This window comes from Chrysoperla carnea, chromosome X (assembly GCF_905475395.1).
Source record: "Chrysoperla carnea chromosome X, inChrCarn1.1, whole genome shotgun sequence".
NCBI lineage: Eukaryota > Metazoa > Arthropoda > Insecta > Neuroptera > Chrysopidae > Chrysoperla > Chrysoperla carnea.
Genome location: NC_058342.1, coordinates 3,808,596 through 3,832,529, shown reverse-complemented (window position 1 = coordinate 3,832,529; position 23,934 = coordinate 3,808,596). Strand labels below are relative to the sequence as shown.

At 32.3% G+C, this 23,934-nt stretch overlaps 2 protein-coding genes across 2 annotated transcripts; both read left to right on the top strand.

Annotated features, from left to right (window-relative positions):
- Positions 1 to 19,468: 19,468 nt before the first annotated feature.
- On the top strand, positions 19,469 to 20,163 carry LOC123302810. The gene is made up of 3 exons (XM_044885900.1): positions 19,469 to 19,933; positions 19,988 to 20,058; positions 20,145 to 20,163. Exons 1-3 carry the CDS (start codon positions 19,469 to 19,471, stop codon positions 20,161 to 20,163), a joined length of 555 nt encoding a protein of 184 aa, XP_044741835.1.
- Positions 20,164 to 20,452: 289 nt separating this feature from the next.
- On the top strand, positions 20,453 to 22,713 carry LOC123302809. Its single transcript, XM_044885899.1, has 4 exons — positions 20,453 to 21,197; positions 21,257 to 21,558; positions 21,623 to 22,267; positions 22,693 to 22,713. Exons 1-4 carry the CDS (start codon positions 20,453 to 20,455, stop codon positions 22,711 to 22,713), a joined length of 1,713 nt encoding a protein of 570 aa, XP_044741834.1.
- Positions 22,714 to 23,934: the final 1,221 nt, after the last annotated feature.

Genomic DNA, 23,934 nt, shown 5'->3' with positions numbered 1-23,934 from the left:
ACAAAAATATCAACATCACCATAACTATTAGTTTTACCCAAACGAAATGTTACAAATCCACCAGCAATTAAGATTTTACTTAGTGGAATATTCATTTCGTTTGAAAAAATCTCTACAAAACTATATATATCGATACAATCTTTAAAGCAGTTTTTTTGATTGCATTTCAAATAATTAATGAATGGATGCGGATAGGGCTTTAATTTAACTTTAAGAAAATTACTTTTCACATCACTCACAACACTCATTATTCCATTTTTAATAATATTATTAGTTATTGTTCCAATACAACCACCAATGCTTTTATCTTGCCATTCACTTCCATTAAAATGCTTAAATTTCATTGACCATGTATTATTCTCTGAATTGATATTAAAAGTTAAAATTTTAATTTGCTTATTTTCACAACAACCAACAAATAATGTCAAATAACTGTTGTTAATGGGCAGTTGTTTTAAAATATTCTTACAAACGCAACTATCTTCTTCAGATATTCTGTTAAAATATTGTTTCATATACATTTTTATTTATTTATTTTGATATACAATCATGAGCGCTAGTAATTCTTCTCTTCCACAATCACATCTGTCTATGGTGTTTTATACCACTCAAGCACAACTCCAAGCCATTTAAAAATTTCCCCTCTATTTAGTTATAAAGCATTGTATACAAAATTTCATGAATATTTGTGTGCATATCATGAAAACATTATCTCATCATGCCTTACCCTCCTCCTTAAATTATTCATTAACTGTTGGAATATTCTGTTTTAATTAATTTTTTTGTTAAATTTGATTCGATAATTGTTAATATTTTATCGATTGCTCTAGATCACATTACTCAATGATTTTAATGAGAAATTATTAACTTTTTAAACAATCTAAAAAAGAAAGAAAAAGGTACATGTTAATTTAACACATATTCAAATCCATTTTTTTTTAAACCTCACTCGTGATTAAAATTCAAATAGAAATGTGTAAAAAAAAATCATGATATTTAATTTTAAATAATATCAATGCATTCAAATTTGTACTTAGCAGATTTAATTTATTATAAATTATAGCAAAATTCATTGAGAGTGAAAGATTATATTATGAGGAGATTAATTATGGTGCAATTAATAATGACCAGAAAATAATATTATGTTTTACATTAATCTAATTTTATAATTTATTTCTACTCTTTCACTTATAACAGATTTTTAAAATCAAAATGAAGATTAAAATTTCTAGTATTCATCTACTACTTTATAAATTTGAAGTTTATCTTGGTAAGTATAAATATTTAGAAAAACAATAATCAATAATATTATATTCTTTATTACTTACAAAAAATATATTATATTCTTTATCCTTCATTCTCCTTCGATAACTTCATCATCATCATCATCATCATCATCAACATCATCATCATGAACATCATGAACATCATCATTCTAAAAAATGATAAATCCATTGCTTTAGGTAAAAAGCTATATAATTCCCATTAAAAAATTAACTTACCTCAACTCTATATTTATTGAATGGTATATGGATTTTTGATATTATAAAATCCGTTGTTTCGTCATATAAAGATTCATATACATATTCCATGTATAACTGATCTCTAAACCCTATCACACTTAATTTTTCTAAAAGAATCTTTATATAGTCCATTTCGAAAATGTCTGGGAGATTAATATCACCACCATTTTCATAATATCGAAAACCACTAACATATTGTTCATAATCAAATGTATTACCACAAAAAATTAATGTATGCACATCAGGATTTTCTTTCAATTCATTATAAACTAGTGTTAATAATCGATTAACGAAATTATTTAATTCGATTTTTTCGTTAAATAATTGAATGGGCTTCATTTTTTTTACTCTCTCACTAAACACGATATGAAATTAATCCTTCAAAATATGAAATCAAACTAACTTCTCTCCATTTTTCAATTTTAAATTTAACTTCTTAAGAGGTATACAAAATTAAAAATTAGAAGACGTAAGCGTAAATTAAAATATTTGAAAACAATATACTTCTTTATTCATTAGGACCCCACATTATCAAAAATTGATTATTTTCATAATGTAGAAAAAAAAATTCATTTTTAATATGGTTAAACTTAAAGAAGAGTTTTATATACCTCCATATACAAATCTATATCGATTAGTAGATTTACTTGTGTAGTTATATAAAAAATGTATATTGCATTTGAAATTAAATTCATTATAGTTTTCTTATGGCATATTGCAAACAAAATTGGTGTAATAATTTTTTTGTACTTACTCATCTCATTTCAGAAAAAAAACTACATAAACCATCAAATTTGCTAATAAAAATGTTTTATACTTTTGTCAAACTAATAGAATCATATTTCAATCATGAGAAGTTATTGTAGATTTACAAGACTTTAAGGATGAAAAAACTAAATTTATATTAAAAGAATTGGCAATCCTGAAAAAATGGTAAAGAAATACACAGTTTATAGTTAAATCACCTTATGGAAGCTAGTTTATAGCTATAAATCAAAATCTTTGAATCATTGGTTGGGTGTGAATTACCATGGAATTGATTGGGAGGATGGGTTTGCACATTTCAATGATGATCAAACAAATGTTTGCAATATTCTAAGAGAATGCATTTATATTAAAGTATTGGAAAAGTATACAGGTGTAAGGAATTATTTTATTATGTAAATGTATGCAACATTGAAAATGTGTGGAGCGTTGATGAAGAAGGATACAAAGAATGTAAAAACAGAATTTCCTTAGATGTTATGAGCAAAAAATGTGCTATTGAAAATAGGCATAAAATATACAAAACCTCTTCACCTCTAAAACTATATATGTATGTATCCTATAAAGTATTTAAAAAAATAAATTGTCTCCATTTTTTTTATAATAATAAATAAATAATACCATGTAAACACATTTATTTAGTCGACACTTTTTTTTGGATGCGTAATATATAATATTCAAAAAGTATAAACAAAATTACTCAATCATCATTTTCAAGAAATTAAAGAATCATTAGACCATCCACTGGAATTTGATGGAGCCATTGAAATATTTTTGAAGAAAAATAGCTTAGAAGAATATTTACATGATGGATTAATTGTATGCATAACCTATGGAGGGGTTACAGCCTTAAAATGTCTTATTAATGTACGTAAAACGAGAAATATAAACTTTAATACTATTTTGAAAAAAATCTAGGTATTTGGAGATGGTCTCCTGCGATTTTATTGAAATGGATCAGATCGGAGAAGACTTATGTGGAAGTGCCATTGATAATAATTATTTAAAAATTTTATTATTATAAATCATATATATATAATATGTAATTAATATTTTTTAAATGTATAAACAATTTTTCCATTATTTTTAACAGAATGTCTTTTATTAACAAATGATATCAATTAAAATGTATTCACCTTTTAATTTATAGTGGTGCTCAACATATCAAGTTTCTATAAATACTTCAAGTTTATTGAAAATAGAATAAATTAAAGATGTTCTTCACCTTAATAATTATATTCATATTATAAAACCAGTTTTGAATAGTTTTCATATATTGAACAATTTTGACTTATACTTAACTAGCCTCTGTGGCAGAGTACTTAACCAGCGTTCAAATCCCACTGCTATCTCTTGTTTTTTTAAAAAAGTATATTTCTATACTAGCATCTTCACTTCATACTTCATTTGGAGAGCAACTATCGAGTGAGATGGTTCTCATTGTTGAATTAATTGTTGAAACAATACGTCATCATCAGTTCAATGAACTCGAAATTGCATTCCTAAAAGTGCATCCCCAAAAGTGCATCCCAAAAGTAAACAATGCAATGACCCGTCGGGCAATGCACTTTCCCAAAAATGCATCCAATGCAGTTCAATGACCTCAATGCACCCAAGGCCATATAAGAAAACTACGTCACAGTCCAAAGTCCAAAATGTTTTTGAATCGGCATTTTACCCCTACTAACAACTACTCTTTTCATATAATAGATTTCACTATTGACTATTTTTTAAAAAAAAGAATCTTAATTTTCAAATCGTAAATCATAATATTTACATTAAATTTTTCAATTGTCAAAATTTATTCAATCACATTTCAAAGTCATTATTTACATTTATTTTTTTTTTTACTTTAATTATTAATTTCAATTTTTTCTGAAAAAATTTAAAATTCATTTAATTAAATCGCATTTGATTAAAATTTCGTATTAATTCAATATTATTTAATACTCAATTGATTTAATTAGTTTCAATTTCTTATAGGGAAAATTCGTAAATTTCGTATGGTTATTGACTTTGATTGCATTTTTTTAAAATTAATAAATTTCATACTTTTATTTCAATTCACTTGTATTCTAAAAAGTTTAAATTGTTTATTCTTGGGTATCAAATAAATTCATTATTCATTCATTGATTTTCATCCAGTCTCAAGTATTATTATATTCGAGGGTTTCAAAACAAATTTCAATTCATATATAATACTGAGTGTCCGGGTAACTGTGCTGATTTGCTTTAGTATATTTTTTGAAATTTTTTTTTTGATTTTAAACAAATTTAATTTCAGTGGTTCTGTAATTCGATTGAAATCATCAACGTATCGCTCATCAATAATATTTTAATTATAAAGTCATTTGATTGTTTCATCAATCCTTCATCAATTAACAGTTATTCCTTTTTTCAATTTTATTTGTATTTTCATTCAAGTATGGCAGAAGTTGTTGACAGCTTACTCCAATATGGAGAAACCATGGAAGCAGTGAAGGAAAACCTAGTCCTTCATCGTGAAAATGCCTTTGCGCAAGTAAACGCAATTTATGACACTGTAAGGGGAGTTGCACAAGCCGATTTTTTACAGTGTGAATTATTATATAAAAAACTGCCATCCTTCATTGAAAATCATAAAATAATTCAAAGTGATATTTTGAAATTTAATTCTGCTGTAGAAAAACGTAAGCGAATCGAAACAGTTTCAGCTCAAATAGCTTACGATCAGTTGACATTTTCAATCGAGCTGCATTACCACAAAATGAAGGCGTTAATGCCAAACAAAGTTTCTGATTCAACATCGGTTGATTCAGTCAAACCTCTTCAACAAGATAACAGTTTAGCTCGTATTAATTTACCCCAATTCAATGACGATATAGATTTCTGGTTGGAATTTATTTCCATATTTGACAGCCTTGTCCATTCAAAACATATGGACAACATTTGCAAATTTCGATACCTTAAAACCTCGTTGAAAGGGGATGCGGCAGCTGTGATTTCCGGGTCTGCTTTAATTAGCGAAAACTATCCATTAGCATACGAAGCATTACGTTTTCGCTACAACAATAAAAGGCGCATACCCAGTTTTTATTTACAAAAAATTTTAGAGTTCAAGACAACCCATTTGTCTAATTTAAATAATTTAAATTCATTTCTCACCACCCATGAAACTGCAGTAAAATCTATTCGCTCTATGGATTCACCAGATTTAATTGATTTCATTTTTTTCAACTTAACACTAAATAATCTGGACACTAATATGCGCCGTGAATTTGAATTACGTCATTCAGACAAGGATATTCCGTCATACACGGATTTAATCACCTTTGTTACTAATCAGCTTCGCTCATTAGAGTTGCAATTATCCACTACTCGCACTAGTAGCTTAACGTTTCCAAAAACAAATAAACCCAAATCATTTTTAGTAAACACCGCTCACAACACGAACAAAATTTCTTCATTTAAACAAAACTCTCAGATTTCAAAGTGTATTCGCTGCAGAGGCCCTAACAATCTCGCAGCTTGTCCATCATTTTTAAAAATGGAATTATCGAATAAATATCAATATTTAAAATCACTTACTCGTTGTTTCAATTGTTTAGGTTCTCATCTCCTAAGCCAATGTGCTTCTAAAAATGTATGTCGCAAGTGTGATTCTAATCAACATCACACTACCCTTCATCCTGGGTTTCAATCACCGGTAACGTCGGCAACTAAAGCCACCGTTTCGGACTTGAATGCGTCTCCCTCGAACTCAATTACTCAACCCCCTCACAGCACCGGTAACGACATCCCGGCGCTGTCATGTACTTCATATGCCCAAAACCCACAAGGGGTCTTACTGGGCACAGCTCAAATTTTAATTAATACCCCCAGTGGTAATTATCTTTCTGTTCGGGCACTTGTGGACCCTGGCTCCCAAGTGTCAATTATTTCATTATCATGTTGTCGTGCTCTGGGTTTACCTATTAAACCCACTTCAACTCAAATTTTTGGTATTGGCGCCACCGAAACCTCTTGTCATGGTACGGTTTCGTGTATTTTAAAGTCAAAATATTCTGACATAAAAGTCTCTACAACTGCATATGTCATGTCTACCATTTCGTTAAATTTCCAGAAAAATACAAGGCGTATACCGAATTCATGGATGAATACATTTCATTATATCACATGTCAAAGGCAACTAACTCATCAGGTTACATAATTCCCCATCATTGTGTCACTAAGGACACTAGTACATCCACCAAATTACGTGTTGTTTTTAACGCATCGGACCCAGGTTATAACAAAATTTCTTTAAATTCATTATTGTTGGCCGGTCCCAAATTACAAAACGATATATCGGATATCCTTTACTCATTCCGTTTTAACGCAATAGCCCTGTGTTCTGATATACGTCAAATGTATCGACAAATTTTGGTACGTCCAGAAGATCGTACTTATCAGCATATATTTTACCGACCATCCACTGAATCCGACGTCGATGAATTTGAACTAAATACCGTAACATACGGCTTAGTTCCTTCCGCTTTTCTTGCACAAAGGTGCCTAAAACAAGTAGTTATCGACGAAGGCAATCATTATCCTTTGGCTTCTCAAGCCCTTCTGCACAACACTTACGTTGATGATATCATTACTGGTGCTTCGTCTCCTGCACAAGCCAAAACTTTACTGATACAATTACAAACTTTAATGAGTAGGGGAGGTTTTGAGTTGCGAAAATGGACTAGTAACGATCCTTCCATATTAGCTGATCTCCCTGTAGATCACATCGAGACGCCATTTATGTTCGAAACGGAGACTGTGTTCAAAATACTTGGGCTGCTTAGGACCCAAACACAGATAGTTTTCTATTTCAATTTAAATCATTCGAAAACGTTTTGACAAAACGCACTTTGCTTTCACATGTGGCAGGAGTGTATGATCCTTTGGGTTTTTTAGCACCTATTACTTTTAGCTTGAAGTGTATTCTGCAAAAGTTATGGTTAGATCACTCAGGGTGGGACGACCCTGTACCTCCACATATTCGTCAAATTTGGGACCTCCATCAACAAAACATGTATCTCGTAGCTCAAATTCGCATTCCCCGTTTCATTGCTCCCTCAGAAAGTAGGTCGGTATGGTTGGCCGGTTTCTCTGACGCGAGTCAGCTTGGATACGCAGCTGTGCTTTATCTCTGTTGTGATAATGGATACTCAATAACATCAAATTTATTTGCTGCTAAAACTAAGGTGGCTCCATTAAAAACCCTGAGCATACCGCGCCTGGAACTCTGCGGAGCACTTCTGCTTAGCAAACTTGTCTCGTCTGTCCGTCAAACTATGCCGAATTTGTTCAAAATTCCCCCACGTTTATTCACCGATGCTCACATCGTTTTATATTGGCTCAACACTCCCCCACATTTACTCAAAGTTTACGTTGCCAATCGTGTTGTAGCCATTCAACAAATTACTCAACAAATGTGCTGGTCTTATATTCATACTTCTGTCAACCCTGCTGATATCGCATCTCGCGGACTGACCCCTGATCAGTTTTGCAAATCAACTCAACATAACTTGTGGTTTCACGGGCCATCGCTAATTTCGGAGCCTCTCAGTCAGTGGCCCCCTCCTTTTACGGATACAATTTCCAATATTGCTGAGCTGCCCGAAATTAAACCCTTGGCTCTCGCAGCCAATTTAATTACTCCGGATCAAATGTTAGAATTATTTTCTCGCTTTTCGTCATGGACGCATTTGATCCGAGTAGTCGCATGGATGCTTCGTTTCATCAAACAGTGTAAAGCACGCCTACAGCATCTAGAACCCATTTCTGTTCCGTTGTCCGACACTGAATTAGATTTTGCGAAAATCAAAATCATTCATCTAACTCAAAAATATTATTATTCCTCCGAAATTCGTTTGTTATCCGCTCATAAAGCTCTTAAAGGCAGTCTCAGCTCGCTCAGTCCGTTTTTAGATTCCTCTTCCATAATTAGAAGGGGTGGTCGCCTCAACCACTCCCCACTCTCTTCAGCTTCCAAGCACCCCATTTGGTTGGCCAAAGTGGCACACATCTCCCAAATAATATGCGTTCATGCTCATTTGTGTTCTCTTCATTCTGGGCCCAGAGCAGTCCAAGCTTCTTTTCAAGCTATTTATTGGATTCCCGGGCTTCGTGGTCTCGTTCGGAAAGTGATCCGTAACTGTCCCACATGCTACAGATTTCGTGCTGTGCCCTTCGCGCCTCAAATGGCCGCTTTACCCGAAACTCGAGTCACCCCCTCTAAACCATTTTCTCATACCGGAGTCGACTTCGCTGGTCCATTCGTTGTTAAATCCGGCAACCCACGTAAACCTCGTTTAACAAAAGGTTATCTCTGCATTTTTGTGTGCTTTTCCACAAAATGTGCCCATCTTGAGTTTACTTCAGAACTCACTACTCAATGCTTTCTAGCAGCACTGGATCGATTTGTAGCCCGTCGGAGTCTTCCATCCGACATATATTCTGATCAAGGCCGGAATTTTCTTGGCGCCTCACGCCTTTTAAATGAAATTTCTATTTTTTTAGAAGAAAATCGCGAGAACATCTCCGATTATTTGTCTCTTAAAAGTGTACAATGGCATTTCAACTGTGCATATGCACCTTGGTTCGGGGGTTTATGGGAAGCTGGCGTCAAATCCGCCAAATCGCTCCTCAAACGCATGTTCAAGGAATCTTCCTATTCCGTTGAAGATTATTTCACGATATTCGCCCGCATTGAAGCGGTGTTGAACAGTCGCCCACTGTGCGATCTGCCTGCTGATCCTTCTGAGGCATCGTCTTATTTAAACCCTGGACACTTTCTCACCGGCACCCCCTTGACCTTGTTGCCCGAACGGTACCCACCTTGTGAACAGCCCGTTCGTGACCGTTGGCTGAACCTGCGACGGTTGGTTCAAAGTTTTTGGAAGCGTTGGTCTAAAGAGTATTTAAATACTTTAATTCAAAGAAACAAATGGAAAACGCCTACAGCCACCCCTGAGGTTGGGGATGTCGTATTAGTAAAAGGGGATCAAACTCCCCCACTTTCTTGGCCTATTGGTCGTATAATCAGACTTCACATGTCTGCAGACGGTATACCTCGTGTTGCCGATTTAAAACTTGCGGATCAGCAAGTAGTTACTCGGGCGGTCGCCAGACTGCTTTCATTGCGTGGGTCGATCGAGTAATCCCATTTCATCCTTCGCTCCCCCATTTATTTATTTTTTTTGGAATTCAAATATTTTATCCGTTAGATTTCAAATATTCTTTGTTTTCTCTTCTTTCATGTACATTGTTGACACTTTCAATTTGTTCGGTCCCATGTAACTGAATTTTTCCCTTTTTGTTTAGGTAGGCTCAAATTCTATCGAATTTGGGGGGGGGGGCGACTTATGTTAGGGCCATTTCACAAAGTTTAGTGTCTTTCCTTTTTTTTTTTTGTGATTTTAATTAATACTGAGTTGGTACTAACTGACTATACCAAGAATCCGCCAATCACAGTCGTCGTTGTGCTGTGGCTCTTGTTTACTCATTTTTAAATTGGCCGGCCACGGGCCGGCCAATTGAGTTCATAACTCTTTCTTTTTATTATTATTATTAATTCGTTTCTCGATCTGAATGGATCTTTTTCTTTCGATTGATTTAATTAATCAATCTAAATATAATTAAAACGTTGTCGAGTCAGTGATTCTGTTTTCTTTTTCAAAAGTTTCAATTTTTCAACTTTTTCAATGTTGAAACGCGTCGTCTTCAACATTTATTTTTCTATTTAACAACGTGTTAAAGTTTAATTTCTAAATCGATTTTTATCTTGATAATCAAGTTTAATTTTGAATTCATATCGATATAATTACAAGTGAGCTATGTGATTTAGTGCAGTGAGCTAAACATTTTATATACTTTTCGCGCCATTGAGGTGATTTAACGCAGATTCGATATTACTCGAGTGCCCACATGTTGGAGATTTACCCGTGCAATTCTCATTATAAAGAAAGGTGCATCAATCAAAAGCCAATAAACTAGCATTAACAAAAGCGTGAACAAATTCACCGTAAAGGTTTGATAAATTCTCCTAAATTCCTTTCTCCTAAGTTTATCCTATCAAGCCTTTAAATATCAAGTTTTTTTTTGTCTTTAACTAGTGTCAACCTGGATAAAAACTGGTGAGTACATAACTCTTTTCTTTTCATACGGTCCATTATTCTCAAACTTTCTTAAACTCGCTAATTGTTGGGAAATATTTTAGTTTTCGTGAACCAGCGATCATAGCCCCAACAATGTACATTAATATTCCTTTGAGTTCACTACTTAACCGTGTTTCGTAATTGTTCGGGTCGATTCCCCAAACTTTGTAGCAAAGAATATTTCATTGTTGTTTAAAAAAATTAATTAATTTATCCAATTCAAACTTAGTGGAGTCAGCTTCAACTAAAACTTGAAATGAAAATATATTTTAATTTAAAATACATATATATGTAATGATTGCTGCCGTAAAATTATACATCAATTTTATAAATTATATCAACTCTACGCTATATAGTTGATAGAAACTAATATAGAAAGGAATGAATGTATAACGAATTTGTAAGAAGTCCTTAGAAGGTTAAATATTTGAATTGAAGAATTGATTCACTGTTTTTCTGCTTCCGCTAAATGATGATTGTAGCCTACTCCATTGAAGGAATGAATTTGGTTAATTATTATTTCTTGTTCATTCAACTTGTAAACTTGCTTCTACAATTGTAGTTTACTCAAATAAAAGGACCGATTTACGTGAACAATTTATATTTTTCGTTAGCTAAATAAACAATACATCCATGAGCCACGTTACTCAAAATATCCCATATGGGGTTTTACCACTGGGCAGTGCATCGGTCAATGTCGGTGGCCGAGCTTCCGAGCCTCGGCCAAATTCCGGCTGAGCACATTACCAGCTATTTACCGTATGATTACCAATCTACTGAATTAACTTCAATTGCCAGTTGTATTATTTTTGAAGTATTAAATACACTAGATAAAGATACCAAAGATAAGCTATTTTTAAATAGCAAAATAAAAAACATAAATTTTGTTAAACAACTTAATTTTTTTACTCTTATGTAGGTCCTAGGAACTCCAGAAATATGTCATTCTTATTATTCATTGGAAAAAAATTTTCTTGTAAAACAACATCCAATTTTTAAAAAAAATATAAATTTTGACGTTATTTTTTACGGTTTCAAAAAAATTTATAAGTTCAAATTATGCATAATACTTTTACAATAGAACCAAGAGAATCAAAAAGTAGTAGTATAAAAGTGGTAGGACTCTGTTAAAATTTTTTAGTAAGACTGAGTCCAATAAGAATAACTAAATCCACTCTAAATAACAAGTAAATGACGAATAGAGGCTGATAAAAACTTGATTAGTATTTTCCATTTTTCAACGTTACATAAGGTAGCTATAATGTTACAAACATTATATTAATTAACTGAAGAATACTAATATCAGTAATAAAATCAACAATTAGCTATTTTTAAATTGATATCATCAATGTCTTCACAAATAAGTATTTTTTTTTTTTTTTAATATTACTAATAAGAAAAAAGTTATTTAAAAATTATCATTATCAATTCTTTTGAGAATTAGTAAAAATAGTTTAATAAATAGTTAATAGCTCAATATTTTTGAAATATTAAATCAAAAATAGTAACATAGTTTGATCATAAAAATATTTTTTCAACAGTTTTCAAATCTTACAGTTGTTAGTTCAATAAGTAATGTTTGCTAATTTTACTGTTCAAACTATAACAATCACCCATTTCTGATTTCGGGTTCTATTATATAATACTTAATAACTTAATTTAATAAAAATTTATCTAGGAATAATGTTTTAAAAAGATCTTAAATCATTTATAAAAACAACTTGGTTTTAACTTCATTTTTGTTTATTTTATAAAAATTCTTAAAAATAATTTTTACAATGTTTAATAATAATTAATAATTTTTAATCAATAATTATAATTAAATTGATATCACTTTTCTTGCAGAGATCAAATTTTCTTAACTTTACTTAACATAAAAAACAATTTATAAAATATTTAAAATTTAAAATTTATCAAAACATTGATATGTATTTTTTAATTTCATAGAAATTTTTTAAAACAGTCTTTATTTTATTTCACTTCTCGACATTTCCACTGTCACACACATCATTATGTAATTTTCTACGATTACTTCGACCTCCTTCGCGATCGGAAACACCAGACAACCATTTGCTCACAATCAATCTCACTAAATCGATATCTTCTGTTCGATACGTAGACTTTAATGCATCTGAAATAGATTAATTCGAATAATTCATAAAAATATAATAAAAATAATTGATAACAACTAAAACTTAAACAGCTTTGTATTTGTTATATCCACCTAGCATAGTTTTATATACAGTTGTTGCGCTAAAATTTTTTTTGCCAACTCCACCAATAATGCGTCCAGTTCCAGAATAATGACACTGGACATGAATTGAGGTTCTTCAATAACTCCATCACTACCTATTAATTGAGGTTCTTTAACAGCCATGGTATTTTCAAAGCATTGAAGTTCATCCATAGTTATAGGACTATTTATCACTTGAGATTCTTCTTTCATTATGTCACTATTACTCGAAAAATCTTCCAAAGACTGTACATCATTTAATTTTTTTATTTTTTCATATTCTAAGCCTGCATTGTTTTCAGTGTCAGTGCTTTCAATTTCACATCTCTTATATGATCTTTCTAGTCTCCGATAACCTTGTTGCAAATCTTTTGCTTTTTTAAAAATAGTTACAGGAAAATTTAGCCACGTTGGATTTTGATCGGCTAAAGTTCTTAAAAACTCATCTCTGTGATTGTATTCTGCAGGTGATGGGTATTTGCAGAAATAATTACCTGGTTCTCCATTAATCCATTTATGAGGAACTAAATCAACATCAAACTTTTTTTTTTCTTTTTTTGCTTTTTAAATCATTAAAAAAAATGACTGCATATGGATATTTCTGAAAATTAACCCCCTCATCACTCATCTGTAAAAAAGTAAGGTTAGAAATGTGTGCATCAATGATTTTATATACATATACAAAAATTATTAATAAATACATACCTTGAAAGCTTCATTTTTTTGGTACAATCGTAGTTATGATTAAAAATATTTTTATTTTGTAAATAAATAAATTTAAAAATATTATTATTATTATTATTATTGTTATTATTATTATTATTATTAATATTATTATTATCATTGATAATAAAAGTGCACTTATTTGCTTTAACCTCACTTTTATGGTCCTTATTTTTTTTTAAACATGTCTTCATATTTTATTTTACGCAATAATCTCATTATCATCAGCTGATCAGTATCTGATGACATTTAAAAAAAAACAATGTTTATTTATCACATATGTTTAAAAAAAAATATTTCAAACGTTTTTAAACTGCACAGCTCTCACTGCAGTATGTTTATTTCTACTAGTAAAATCATGGTAATATAAGTAAGGTTGGGCATACGAACGGCAGCCGTGACCTGAGTATACTCTCTATAGAGAAAATTGTCTCTGGTGCCTCGGTATTAGCTGAACTTCGGCAAATCAACGGTAACCGAGGATCGCCCAAGGTTCGGTCTTCGGCAAAATGCTCGGTCACCCCATATGGGTATAGCATTTTTCCGTACATTGTGTTTTATTACTGAACACTTAACATATATAGAGAAACGTACAAAATCTATAGGAATTGAAATTGGTTAGAATAATTTAAGCAACCCGTTAAATTATGTAAAAAGTAAGCATGGCTAGTATATAATTGGGATTTTTACAAAAATGTTCAGAATTTAAAGAACATTTTTAGAAATTTTTAGAAACCGAAAAATTTTGCTCTAAAATGTGACATGTTTCTATATGTTTTTAAGTTTTTGATGCATCCATACGTCCTCATAAAATTACACATTAATTATAGTTAAGGATATCATTATAATAAAAACAAGTTTACCTAAGCATTTGCGAACATTGATAAACCTTTTCCCGATGAATCAATTGAAAATAATTACCAAAGAGATGAAATATTAAAGCTAGCAACGGTTGCAGTAAAAATTCGTCAAAACACACTAAAGTAGCACTCATTCAAGGCAGCTTCTTTTATTTGGTCCTAAGAGTAAACAGTTTTACTTGAACACCATTAATCCAACTATTTTTTTATATTTCCTTTTTTTGAATCAATAATAATTATTATTATAATAAGGATGAACAGCCAATGACGTGTCTCAAGATCAGAAATCAGAAACAGGCATAACACACAGTATCTCCTTTTATATATATTTTTGTATATGAACAATATAAAGACATAATACATATGGCTTAGGTCAAATGAATGAAAGGGGCGAAAAATTTATTAACTGGTGCACCCAGAACCAGCAAGTAATAATGAATACGTGTCAACGTTTATGGACTTCGAGAAGTCCTAATAGTATAAAAAAGAACCAAATAGACTATATAACTATTAACAGAAGATACCGAAACTCCATAAAAGATGTTAGTACATTTCCTGGTGCAGTTGCTTACAGTGACCATGTTCCAGTGGTTTGTAAAATGAAATTAAGTTTAAAGTAAATTAATTTTTCAAAAAAACAACAAGCCAAGAAACACCAAGAAAGCTCAGTGGAATGAAATAATTAAGGAGAAAACTCAGCTTGAAATAAAATTCGCAAAAGTAAAAATAATAACAAAGAATGATATTGAAAACGGATGGTATCATCTAAAAACCGTAATGCATACTTTTTTATGTTTAGATAAAGGTAAATATAAAATATTGCACAAAGAAATGCGAAGTAAATGCACCATACCAAAAGAAGAATGGATTAATTTTAAATGTCAACGAATATAAGAAATTAAATAACGCATTATGTTTATCAGTTAATAAAAGAAATAACTGGTAAGAAAAATAATTTTGGTATCTCATTGTTGACAGATGACTATAATCAAGTACTATGGGAAGACGAAGAAAAAATAAAGAAATGGGAAACTTATATAAGAAGTCTTTTTTCGGACCGAACGAGACCACAAAAATCAGATGACAAAGTTTTAATTGGTAATGAAATTCTAAAATCTGAAGTTGAACACGCAATTAGAACTTTAAAATCTGAGAAAACTACAGGTCCAGACGAAGTATCGAGTGATTTCATTAAAGCAATGGAAGAAACAGGAATAACGTTTATCACAAATCTTTTAAATTCAGTTTATGAACCTGGTCATGTACCAACCACTATGAACCAGTCAATGTGCATTGTTCCGTAATTTATGTTAGTTAGTGTACATAAATTACGAACACAACATATTATATAAATTAATGGATCTATTTCTTATGCGGAGATTGATCAGAGCGCGGAGTAATTCCTAACGTATTTGTTTGAATATTGATAGGAGGCCTCTTTCTACTTGGGCTCTCGTACTGAACTGATTAAACAAAAATAGTAACGATAATGGATCTTAGATTCTGTATAACCTTTAAGTTATTTGCACGTGGCGTATTTTAAACAATATGTGAGCGAGCTGAGGTATTTTTATAAAAATGATCTGGTATGTTTTGATTTATTCTAATGATTGGGTTTTGGGGTTACAGTTTGAAATGTTTTAATTTCACTTTGTTATGCATCCTTTTAAACATTTAATATAAATTTATTTAATTTTTCTAGATTAAAGTGACTTAGAATTTGTAAATTGTTATTCAGTAAACACTTAATGTGTTGAATTTGTATACTTTATTAATACTTTTGTAATTGATTATGGTTTACATAAAATACTTTTCAAGTTTATAATTATCTTATGATATTGTATTTAACTCTTCCCTTTTTGGATATTTGTTTTTGTAGATGTGAGATTTAAATCCACACGCTAACATTTCGGAAAGTAAAGTATGAAGCCTTTGCTTTTTGGCACTAAACATTCCTTCCAGTTACGATCATTTTTCTCTGGACCTGTCGGTTTTGGAATATCAGGGTGGCTCTAAAAGAACAATTATCCCCAAAAACTGTATGGGTGGGCCTAGCACATTTCTTAACTTGGATATTCTCTTTTCTAGTACCCCCATCAAGGGTAACTCCCTTCTTTTCTTAATTATTTTTGCTTCATTTGGCAGCGAGCCAAATGGAAGGATGTTTAGTGTTTGATAACCGGAATGTACCGTAAACTCGTTGATATACCATTTTCGTCGGTTATCAAACTAAATAATTTCTTTTTTTGATCTACACTACATTTTATCTTTCTGTTTCTATCTCAAACCCTTAATATGAATATATGTTATTGCCATTACTTATGATTTTTTAATTTTTTTTTTTTCTTTTTTACCTTAAAATTGAGATTTTGCTCATTTAAAGCAGCTTTTGTGCGTTAATATTCTAATAGATGACTTGAAGTTATACTATTAAATTTTTTTTTTTTTTTTTATAAATACCTGGTGTATTTTCTTTCTCTCTTTAAGTTTTTTTGTTGAACATTTTATGTACAGTTTTTTTCTTGTAGGTTGGATATTGATTTGTATCTATAAAGTTCATTAATCTGGTAGTTTAGCAGCAATATGGACTCGTCAATTACGGAAGTACAAACGCAATCGGATGGACCAGCAGTACCTGTCCCAGGCACTAGTCCACGTAGACGGCAACGTACGCCATTATCTACCTTTAGAAGAGCAAGAAGGCGAATTGATGATTTGGTGAGTCCTCCTTTAAGACAAACTTCATTGTTTTTGAAACCACAAACTTGTTACGCAATTTATCTTTGGCCGTTAACCAACAACAGAACTCTGTTGCTGAATTAACTAAAAATGCGCAAATGCAGCAAAACCATAATAATCACAGTAGTAACAATAATAATGAATCTGTTCGACCGCATGATGTCATTAAGGAAATTCCTGTATTGGATGTATTGAACTTTAAGTCGATTTTGAATTTTGTAATAGAAGTTGATGAAGTAGTTTCACTTCGCATTATTAAAGAGTCTATTTTAATAAGATCATTCATTGCGAAAGTTAATGTGCACTCACGACATAAGTGGTCTGAGTAGAAGAGTCATGTATGTTCTGGCGCAAAAGAATGGTACACTTTTCAAAAAAGGGCAAACCTAGGTGAATGTTGGAAACCTCGGAAGTTGGAGGGGATAGATGACGTCATTGACCAATAGTAGCGCTGTAAAAATCAAGATGGCGTTGGGAGGGGTGGTGGGGCGTGGCTGACAGAGCGTTAGTGTGTTTCTTGGCGGAAGTGGGGCTTAAAGTGGTGGGCGTGGTTTTGGAAGTGGGGGTTAAAGGGGGCGGGAATTGGACGTTAGATGAGATAATCGAGCCCACTTTCAATAGTAAATCAAGATGGCGTCGGGAGGTGTGGTGTTGGGGAATAATGGCTGCCTAAGCATTGATGACGTCATTGGCTTTGACCAATAGTAGCACTGTAAAAATCAAGATGGCGTCGGGAGGTGTGGTTGAATTGGTGGGGAGGAATGGCTGCCTAAGCATAAACGGGAAATTACCAGGTGACGTCATTGGCTTTGACCAATAGTGGCGCTTGACGGAGAGTGAACGGGGGGCGGGACGTTGACATTAGTCAGCAATTTTCAAGAATATGTTAATTTGACCTTGAAAAATATTGTAATTTGACACTTTAAATATACATGATAAAATTCAAGATACGTGACCGGATGTTAATATTTTTTTATGATTAAGCAATGTAATATGACACTTGAAATTTACATAATAAAAATACATGTTCAAACTTGTTTGAATGGACTTTGATCTTAAAATAATTTCACACGTGTCAGCAATTTTCAAGAATATGTTAATTTAACCTTGAAAAATATGATATCATCATCTTGTTACAAGTTCAAACTTGTTTGAAATAATTTTACATGTGTCAAAACACGTGACCGGATGCTAATATTTTTTTATGATTAAGCAATGTAATATGACACTTGAACGTGTTAGATAATAATTTGCAAATCTGAATTCCAAGAAAAGAATATTATGAGTCAGCAATTTTCAAGAATATGTTGAAATAGATATCATCTAACCTTGAAAAATATTGTAATTTGACACTTTAAGTATACATGATAAAATTCAAGATACGTGACCGGATGTTAATATTTTTTTATTGAATCAGCAATATAATATGACACTTGAAATTTACATAATAAAAATACATGTTTAAACTTGTTTGAACTTGTTTAAACTTGTCTGAATTCCAAGAAAAAATAATTAGTTTGAATTACGATTATAAAAATATCAAATTACAACTTTTTTAGTGGTGGGGTTGTTTGAAATAATTTTACATGTGTCAAAACACGTGACCGGATGTTAATATTTTTTTATGATTAAGCAATGTAATATGACACTTGAAATTTACATAATAAAAATACATGTTCAAACTTGTTTGAATGGACTTTGATCTTAAAATAATTTTACACGTGTCAGCAATTTTCAAGAATATGTTAATTTGACCTTGAAAAATATGATATCATCATCTTGTAACAAGTTCAAACTTGTTTGAAATAATTTTACATGTGTCAAAACACGTGACCGGATGTTAATATTTTTTTATGATTAAGCAATGTAATATGACACTTGAAATTTACATAATAAAAATACATGTTCAAACTTGTTTGAATGGACTTTGATCTTAAAATAATTTTACACGTGTCAGCTATTCTCAAGAATATGTTGAAATAGATTTGACCTTGAAAAATATGATATCATCATCCTGCTACAAGTTCAAACTTGTTTGAACATGTTCAAACTTGTTTGAACATGTTTAAACTTGTCTGAATTCCAAGAAAAAATAATTAGTTTGAATTACGATTATAAAAATATCAAATTACAACTTTTTTAGTGGTGGGGATAATGCTATAAAAAGTGATGTACGTAGCTGTTGAAGTATCTCTTTTGAAATTCACCTTTGCTTCAGTTAGTTTTTTCTTATTATTATTATTATTATTATCATTATTATTTTGTTTTTGGTATATTTATTATTCTAAACTTAGTCTATATATTTTATACAAAAAACAAATATTACTCAGTTGTAAGTTAACTTTAGTGTTGAACGTTCGGTAACGTATATTTTGCTTAGTATTTGAAAATATAACGGTAAGTGTAAAATTTTTTAAATAATATTGTGAAACTTAAATATAATTTTTTTGAAAGATGGACACCTACGAACAAAATGTTATGCAAACGCTAAACGCGGAACCTCAAGGTGGTAGCACTGATATGATGAAGAAAGTGGAGAGAGCGTTGAGGCTCATCAAGACGGTGGAGGAAGCTGAGCGATGGATGATACTTAATAAGCAGAACATCCGCTTATTCAAAAAGATGTTGATGTTAAAGAAAGAAAATCCTCTGCGTCTTGAAGCTAATATTGGACTTTGTAAATCATACCAGCGGCAACTTCACCGACTGCGATTAGATTTAGTTAAACAAGGTGGTGGAGTCACCAAAAAACAAAATCGACATCTAATCTGGGAGACAATTGAAACCCACCACCAGGGCAGGGTGAAGACTGGTATGATTACAAATTTGGATTATAAAGATCCAAATATATTTTTCAACCGGGCATTTCCAATGTTTAGAAGACACGTTCGGCGTGAGCTAGTGAATCATCCCCTCAAGGTAAGTAAAATTTAAGATTTATAATTTAAATAGTCTAATGAGATTTTATTTCAGGTGTATATTATGTTCACGGGCAATTTCATTAAGCCCACCACCAAAGAGGAGGATTTGAAAACTTTTATAACGCCGGCCAAGGAAATGTATCTGACAACGGACATGCAGGAGTGGTACATTGATCATGTCAAAAACTATTTGTTGAAAAAATTGGAAGAATTCCAGGAACGCGATAGCGGTTGGGCTCTTGACATGATCATAAATATTCGAGTCCACATGAATAAGTACTCTCCGATCACAGCTGGAACATTTTGCGAACTACCATCTGCAATTAAATGTAGAAAAGCTGTGATTAATGTCCGGAATGATGACCAACATTGCTTTTTATGGTCGATAATGTCAGCACTTTACCCGGTTGAAAAGGATCCTCAACGTTTAAATAAGTACCCGCACTATAAATATCATTTAAAATATGATGGATTAAAGTTTCCCATGTCTCTGGATCAAATTAATAAATTTGAAAAGATGAACCCGCATTTATCGATTAACGTGTACGGCTACAAAGATACGTTTATACATGGTTTGGAAATTTTCCCTGTACGCGTTAGTTCGAACACTGCGGGGAAGAAAATTCATCTATTGGCTGTGGAGAATGGGAACAGTCACCACTTTTGCTGGATAAAAAATTTAGCAAAGTTGAGTCGATCGGGTGTAACAAAACACGTAGGTAAAATTTATTTATGTGATCGATGTCTCAACTATTTTGCTACAGAAGTCAAACTCCAACAGCATTCAGTAAATTGTGGTGAAAAAGAAGCGGTGCGGGTACGAATGCCTGAAACTGATGACGAGCGGTTCGTTGAGTTCAAAGATTTCAACAGCAAGGAACGTGTTGAGTATATGGTGTACGCTGACTTTGAGGCACTATTGGTACCACAACATCATGAAGACATGGAAATGGATCATGGGTCTTATACAAAAAATATTCAAAAACATGTACCCTACAGTGTAGGTTACTATGTTCATTGTACCCATGATCCCAACCAATCGTTTTATAAGGCATACCGTGGTGCTGATTGTGTCAAGTGGTTTGTTCATGAACTGGAACAAGTAGCGTACTCATTAGAGCAAAAAATAAAACACGTTAAACCAATGTATCCGCTCACCGTCGAACAAGAACTGGATTTTATGTCAGCAGAGAAGTGTCACATTTGTGGTAAAGATTTCGTATCCAATTCCATACGTGTTCGCGACCATTCACATCGCACAGGTAATGCAGGTTATTTATTATTTTTTAATTTCATCTAATTTTATATTAATCTATTTTAGGTATCTACCGTGGAGCAGCACACCAATTTTGTAATCTGCATTATCAAGATTCAAGGGTGATACCTGTTGTGATGCACAACTTAAGTGGATACGATTCGCATTTTATTATTGAAGCTCTGCTGACGGAAATCGACGGTCAAGTTGATGTGTTGCCCATCAACAAAGAAAAGTACATCAGTTTCACAAAGCACGTCTCGGACATTCAATTAAGATTCATTGATTCCTTCCGATTTCTCGCAGACAAGTTGGAAAATCTGGCCTCATATTTAGATAATGATAAAAAATCCATTTTACATAAAGAGGTAAATGATAAAAAATAATTAATTTTTAATACAGGGTTGTAATTTGTTTTTTAATTTTTTATAGGTCAGTAATGATGAACAATTTCAATTGCTAACGAGAAAAGGTGTATTTCCATATGAATACATGAGTAGCTGGGGACGTCTCCAAGAGACAAAATTACCACCAAAGGAGGCGTTCTACAGTGTGTTAACAGATGAACACATAACGGATGAGGATTATAACCATGCGATACAGGTATGGAACACATTCAATTTACATACACTAGGTGATTATTCTGACCTGTATATGAAAACTGATGTGTTACTACTTGCGGATATTTTTGAAAATTTCCGTAACACTTGTATTCATAGCTATAGTCTCGATCCTAGTCACTATTACACACTTCCTGGCTATACGTGGAGCGCCATGTTGAAATACACCAATATCAAATTGGAATTGTTCACGGATATTGATGACTTGTTGTTTATCGAGAAAGGAATCAGAGGCGGTGTAAGTCAATGTTCTAATCGCTATGCTAAGGCAAACAATAAGTACATGGAAGAGGGGTATGATAAAACTCAAGAAGATGTCTACCTTATGTATTACGATGTGGTGAACCTATATGGTGCAGCAATGTGTGGATACCTACCAACAGGAAATTTTAAGTGGGTCGACACACCAAACATCGAGGATGTTGCAGATGATTCACCAGTCGGGTACATTTTAGAAGTAGACCTTGAAATACCCCAACATCTACATGATAACTTTAGCGATTTACCGCCATGTCCGGAGACAACGAAACCACCTGGATCAAAACAAAAATATCTTCTGTCAACCCTTTACAATAAGACCAACTATGTCGTGCACTACAGGAATTTAAAACTGTATACACAACTCGGTGTTAAGGTAACAAAATACCACCGTGTGTTACAATTCGATCAATCTGCATGGTTGAAACCATATATTGATTTCAATACCGAGATGCGCAAGAACGCCTCAAATGAGTTTGAAAAAGCATTATTCAAACTCATGATTAATGCCATCTTCGGTAAAACCATGGAGAATGTGAGGAAACATCGGGTTGTGTACATAAGAAAAAATTGGGATGGAAAACATGGTGTGAAGAAATTAATTGCCAAACCCAATTTTCACAGTATGATGGTGCTCGACAATGACGTCAGTATTGTTGAAATGAAAAAATCACAGATACGTTTCAACAAACCCATCTACATAGGCTTCACAATTTTAGACATATCGAAAACGTTTGTGTATGACTTCCACTACAACTACATGTACCAACGGTACAACCCCACAAATGTCAGGTTATTATACACAGACACCGATAGTCTAATTTATAGCGTGAGAAATACTGACGTCTATGAGGTCATGAAACAGGATATTAATCGTTTTGATACGGCTGACTATGCACCCGACAACATCTATGGTATGCCACTACGTAATAAGAAAGTCAAGGGTTTAATGTCCGATGAAAATAATGGTGATGTTATGCTGGAATTTGTCGGATTACGTAGCAAAATGTATGCTATTCGGGTGCAAAATAAAAAAGAGACTAAACGATCCAAGGGTCTCAAGAAGTCAGCTATCCGAAAACTTACTTTTGAGGACTATAAGCGGTGTTTGCTTGAGAACCGTAACTTTTACCGTGTTCAGCAAAGCATCCAATCCAAGCGACACCGCTTACATACCATCAAACAGCAGAAAGTGGGCTTATCACCGTTTGACCAAAAACGATACATTACTCACAATTCATGTGAAACAAAACCATGGGGCCACTATAGCATTATTTGTTGAGTGTAAGTATTTTATATTTTATGTTTTTAATATTTAGCTAATTTTTGCTGTTGTTTCAGAAATGTATCCTGCTGTTGTTGTTGTGATCCTCAAAGTGGTTCGGTATTGTGATAGGTGTACAAACAATTGATAGAGTAGTGCGCATGAACAATTGATAGAGTAGTGGTGGGGGTGTCAAAAAACTGATAGTTAGGTAGAATTATTGTAGAAAACAATTTAGTGTTAGTTTAAACATACAAAATGCAAGACTTTGGTAATCATACTAGTGATAACAACTGTATTGTTAATATGATTAAAGAAAATTGTAGTTTAAGTACTATAAACAATGTGTTAACAAAGTATTTTAAAACATTAGTTAATATGGCAATTAAATGTGGTCGACCGGAAACTTTAAACTACCTTATTGATAAGGTAGAACAAATGGACTTAGAAGTGAAATTTTCCCCATCGTCAGACGATGAAGACAAACAAATTTGGAACTGGATTTTAAAAAATATCCACTCTGGACAAAAAGATGGAATTGTAGGACTATCCATTTTTGAACAATCTTACTACAGTGTATTTACATCAGACGAGTTATCCGA

Coding starts and splice junctions, on each gene's coding strand:
- LOC123302810 (XM_044885900.1), top strand. CDS start 19,469: ATGGACACCTACGAACAAAATGTTATGCAAACGCTAAACGCGGAACCT. Junction 19,934..19,987: donor TAGTGAATCATCCCCTCAAG/GTAAGTAAAATT, acceptor ATTTTATTTCAG/GTGTATATTATGTTCACGGG.
- LOC123302809 (XM_044885899.1), top strand. CDS start 20,453: ATGAACCCGCATTTATCGATTAACGTGTACGGCTACAAAGATACGTTT. Junction 21,559..21,622: donor AATCCATTTTACATAAAGAG/GTAAATGATAAA, acceptor AATTTTTTATAG/GTCAGTAATGATGAACAATT. Junction 22,268..22,692: donor CAGTCGGGTACATTTTAGAA/GTAGACCTTGAA, acceptor CAATTTTCACAG/TATGATGGTGCTCGACAATG.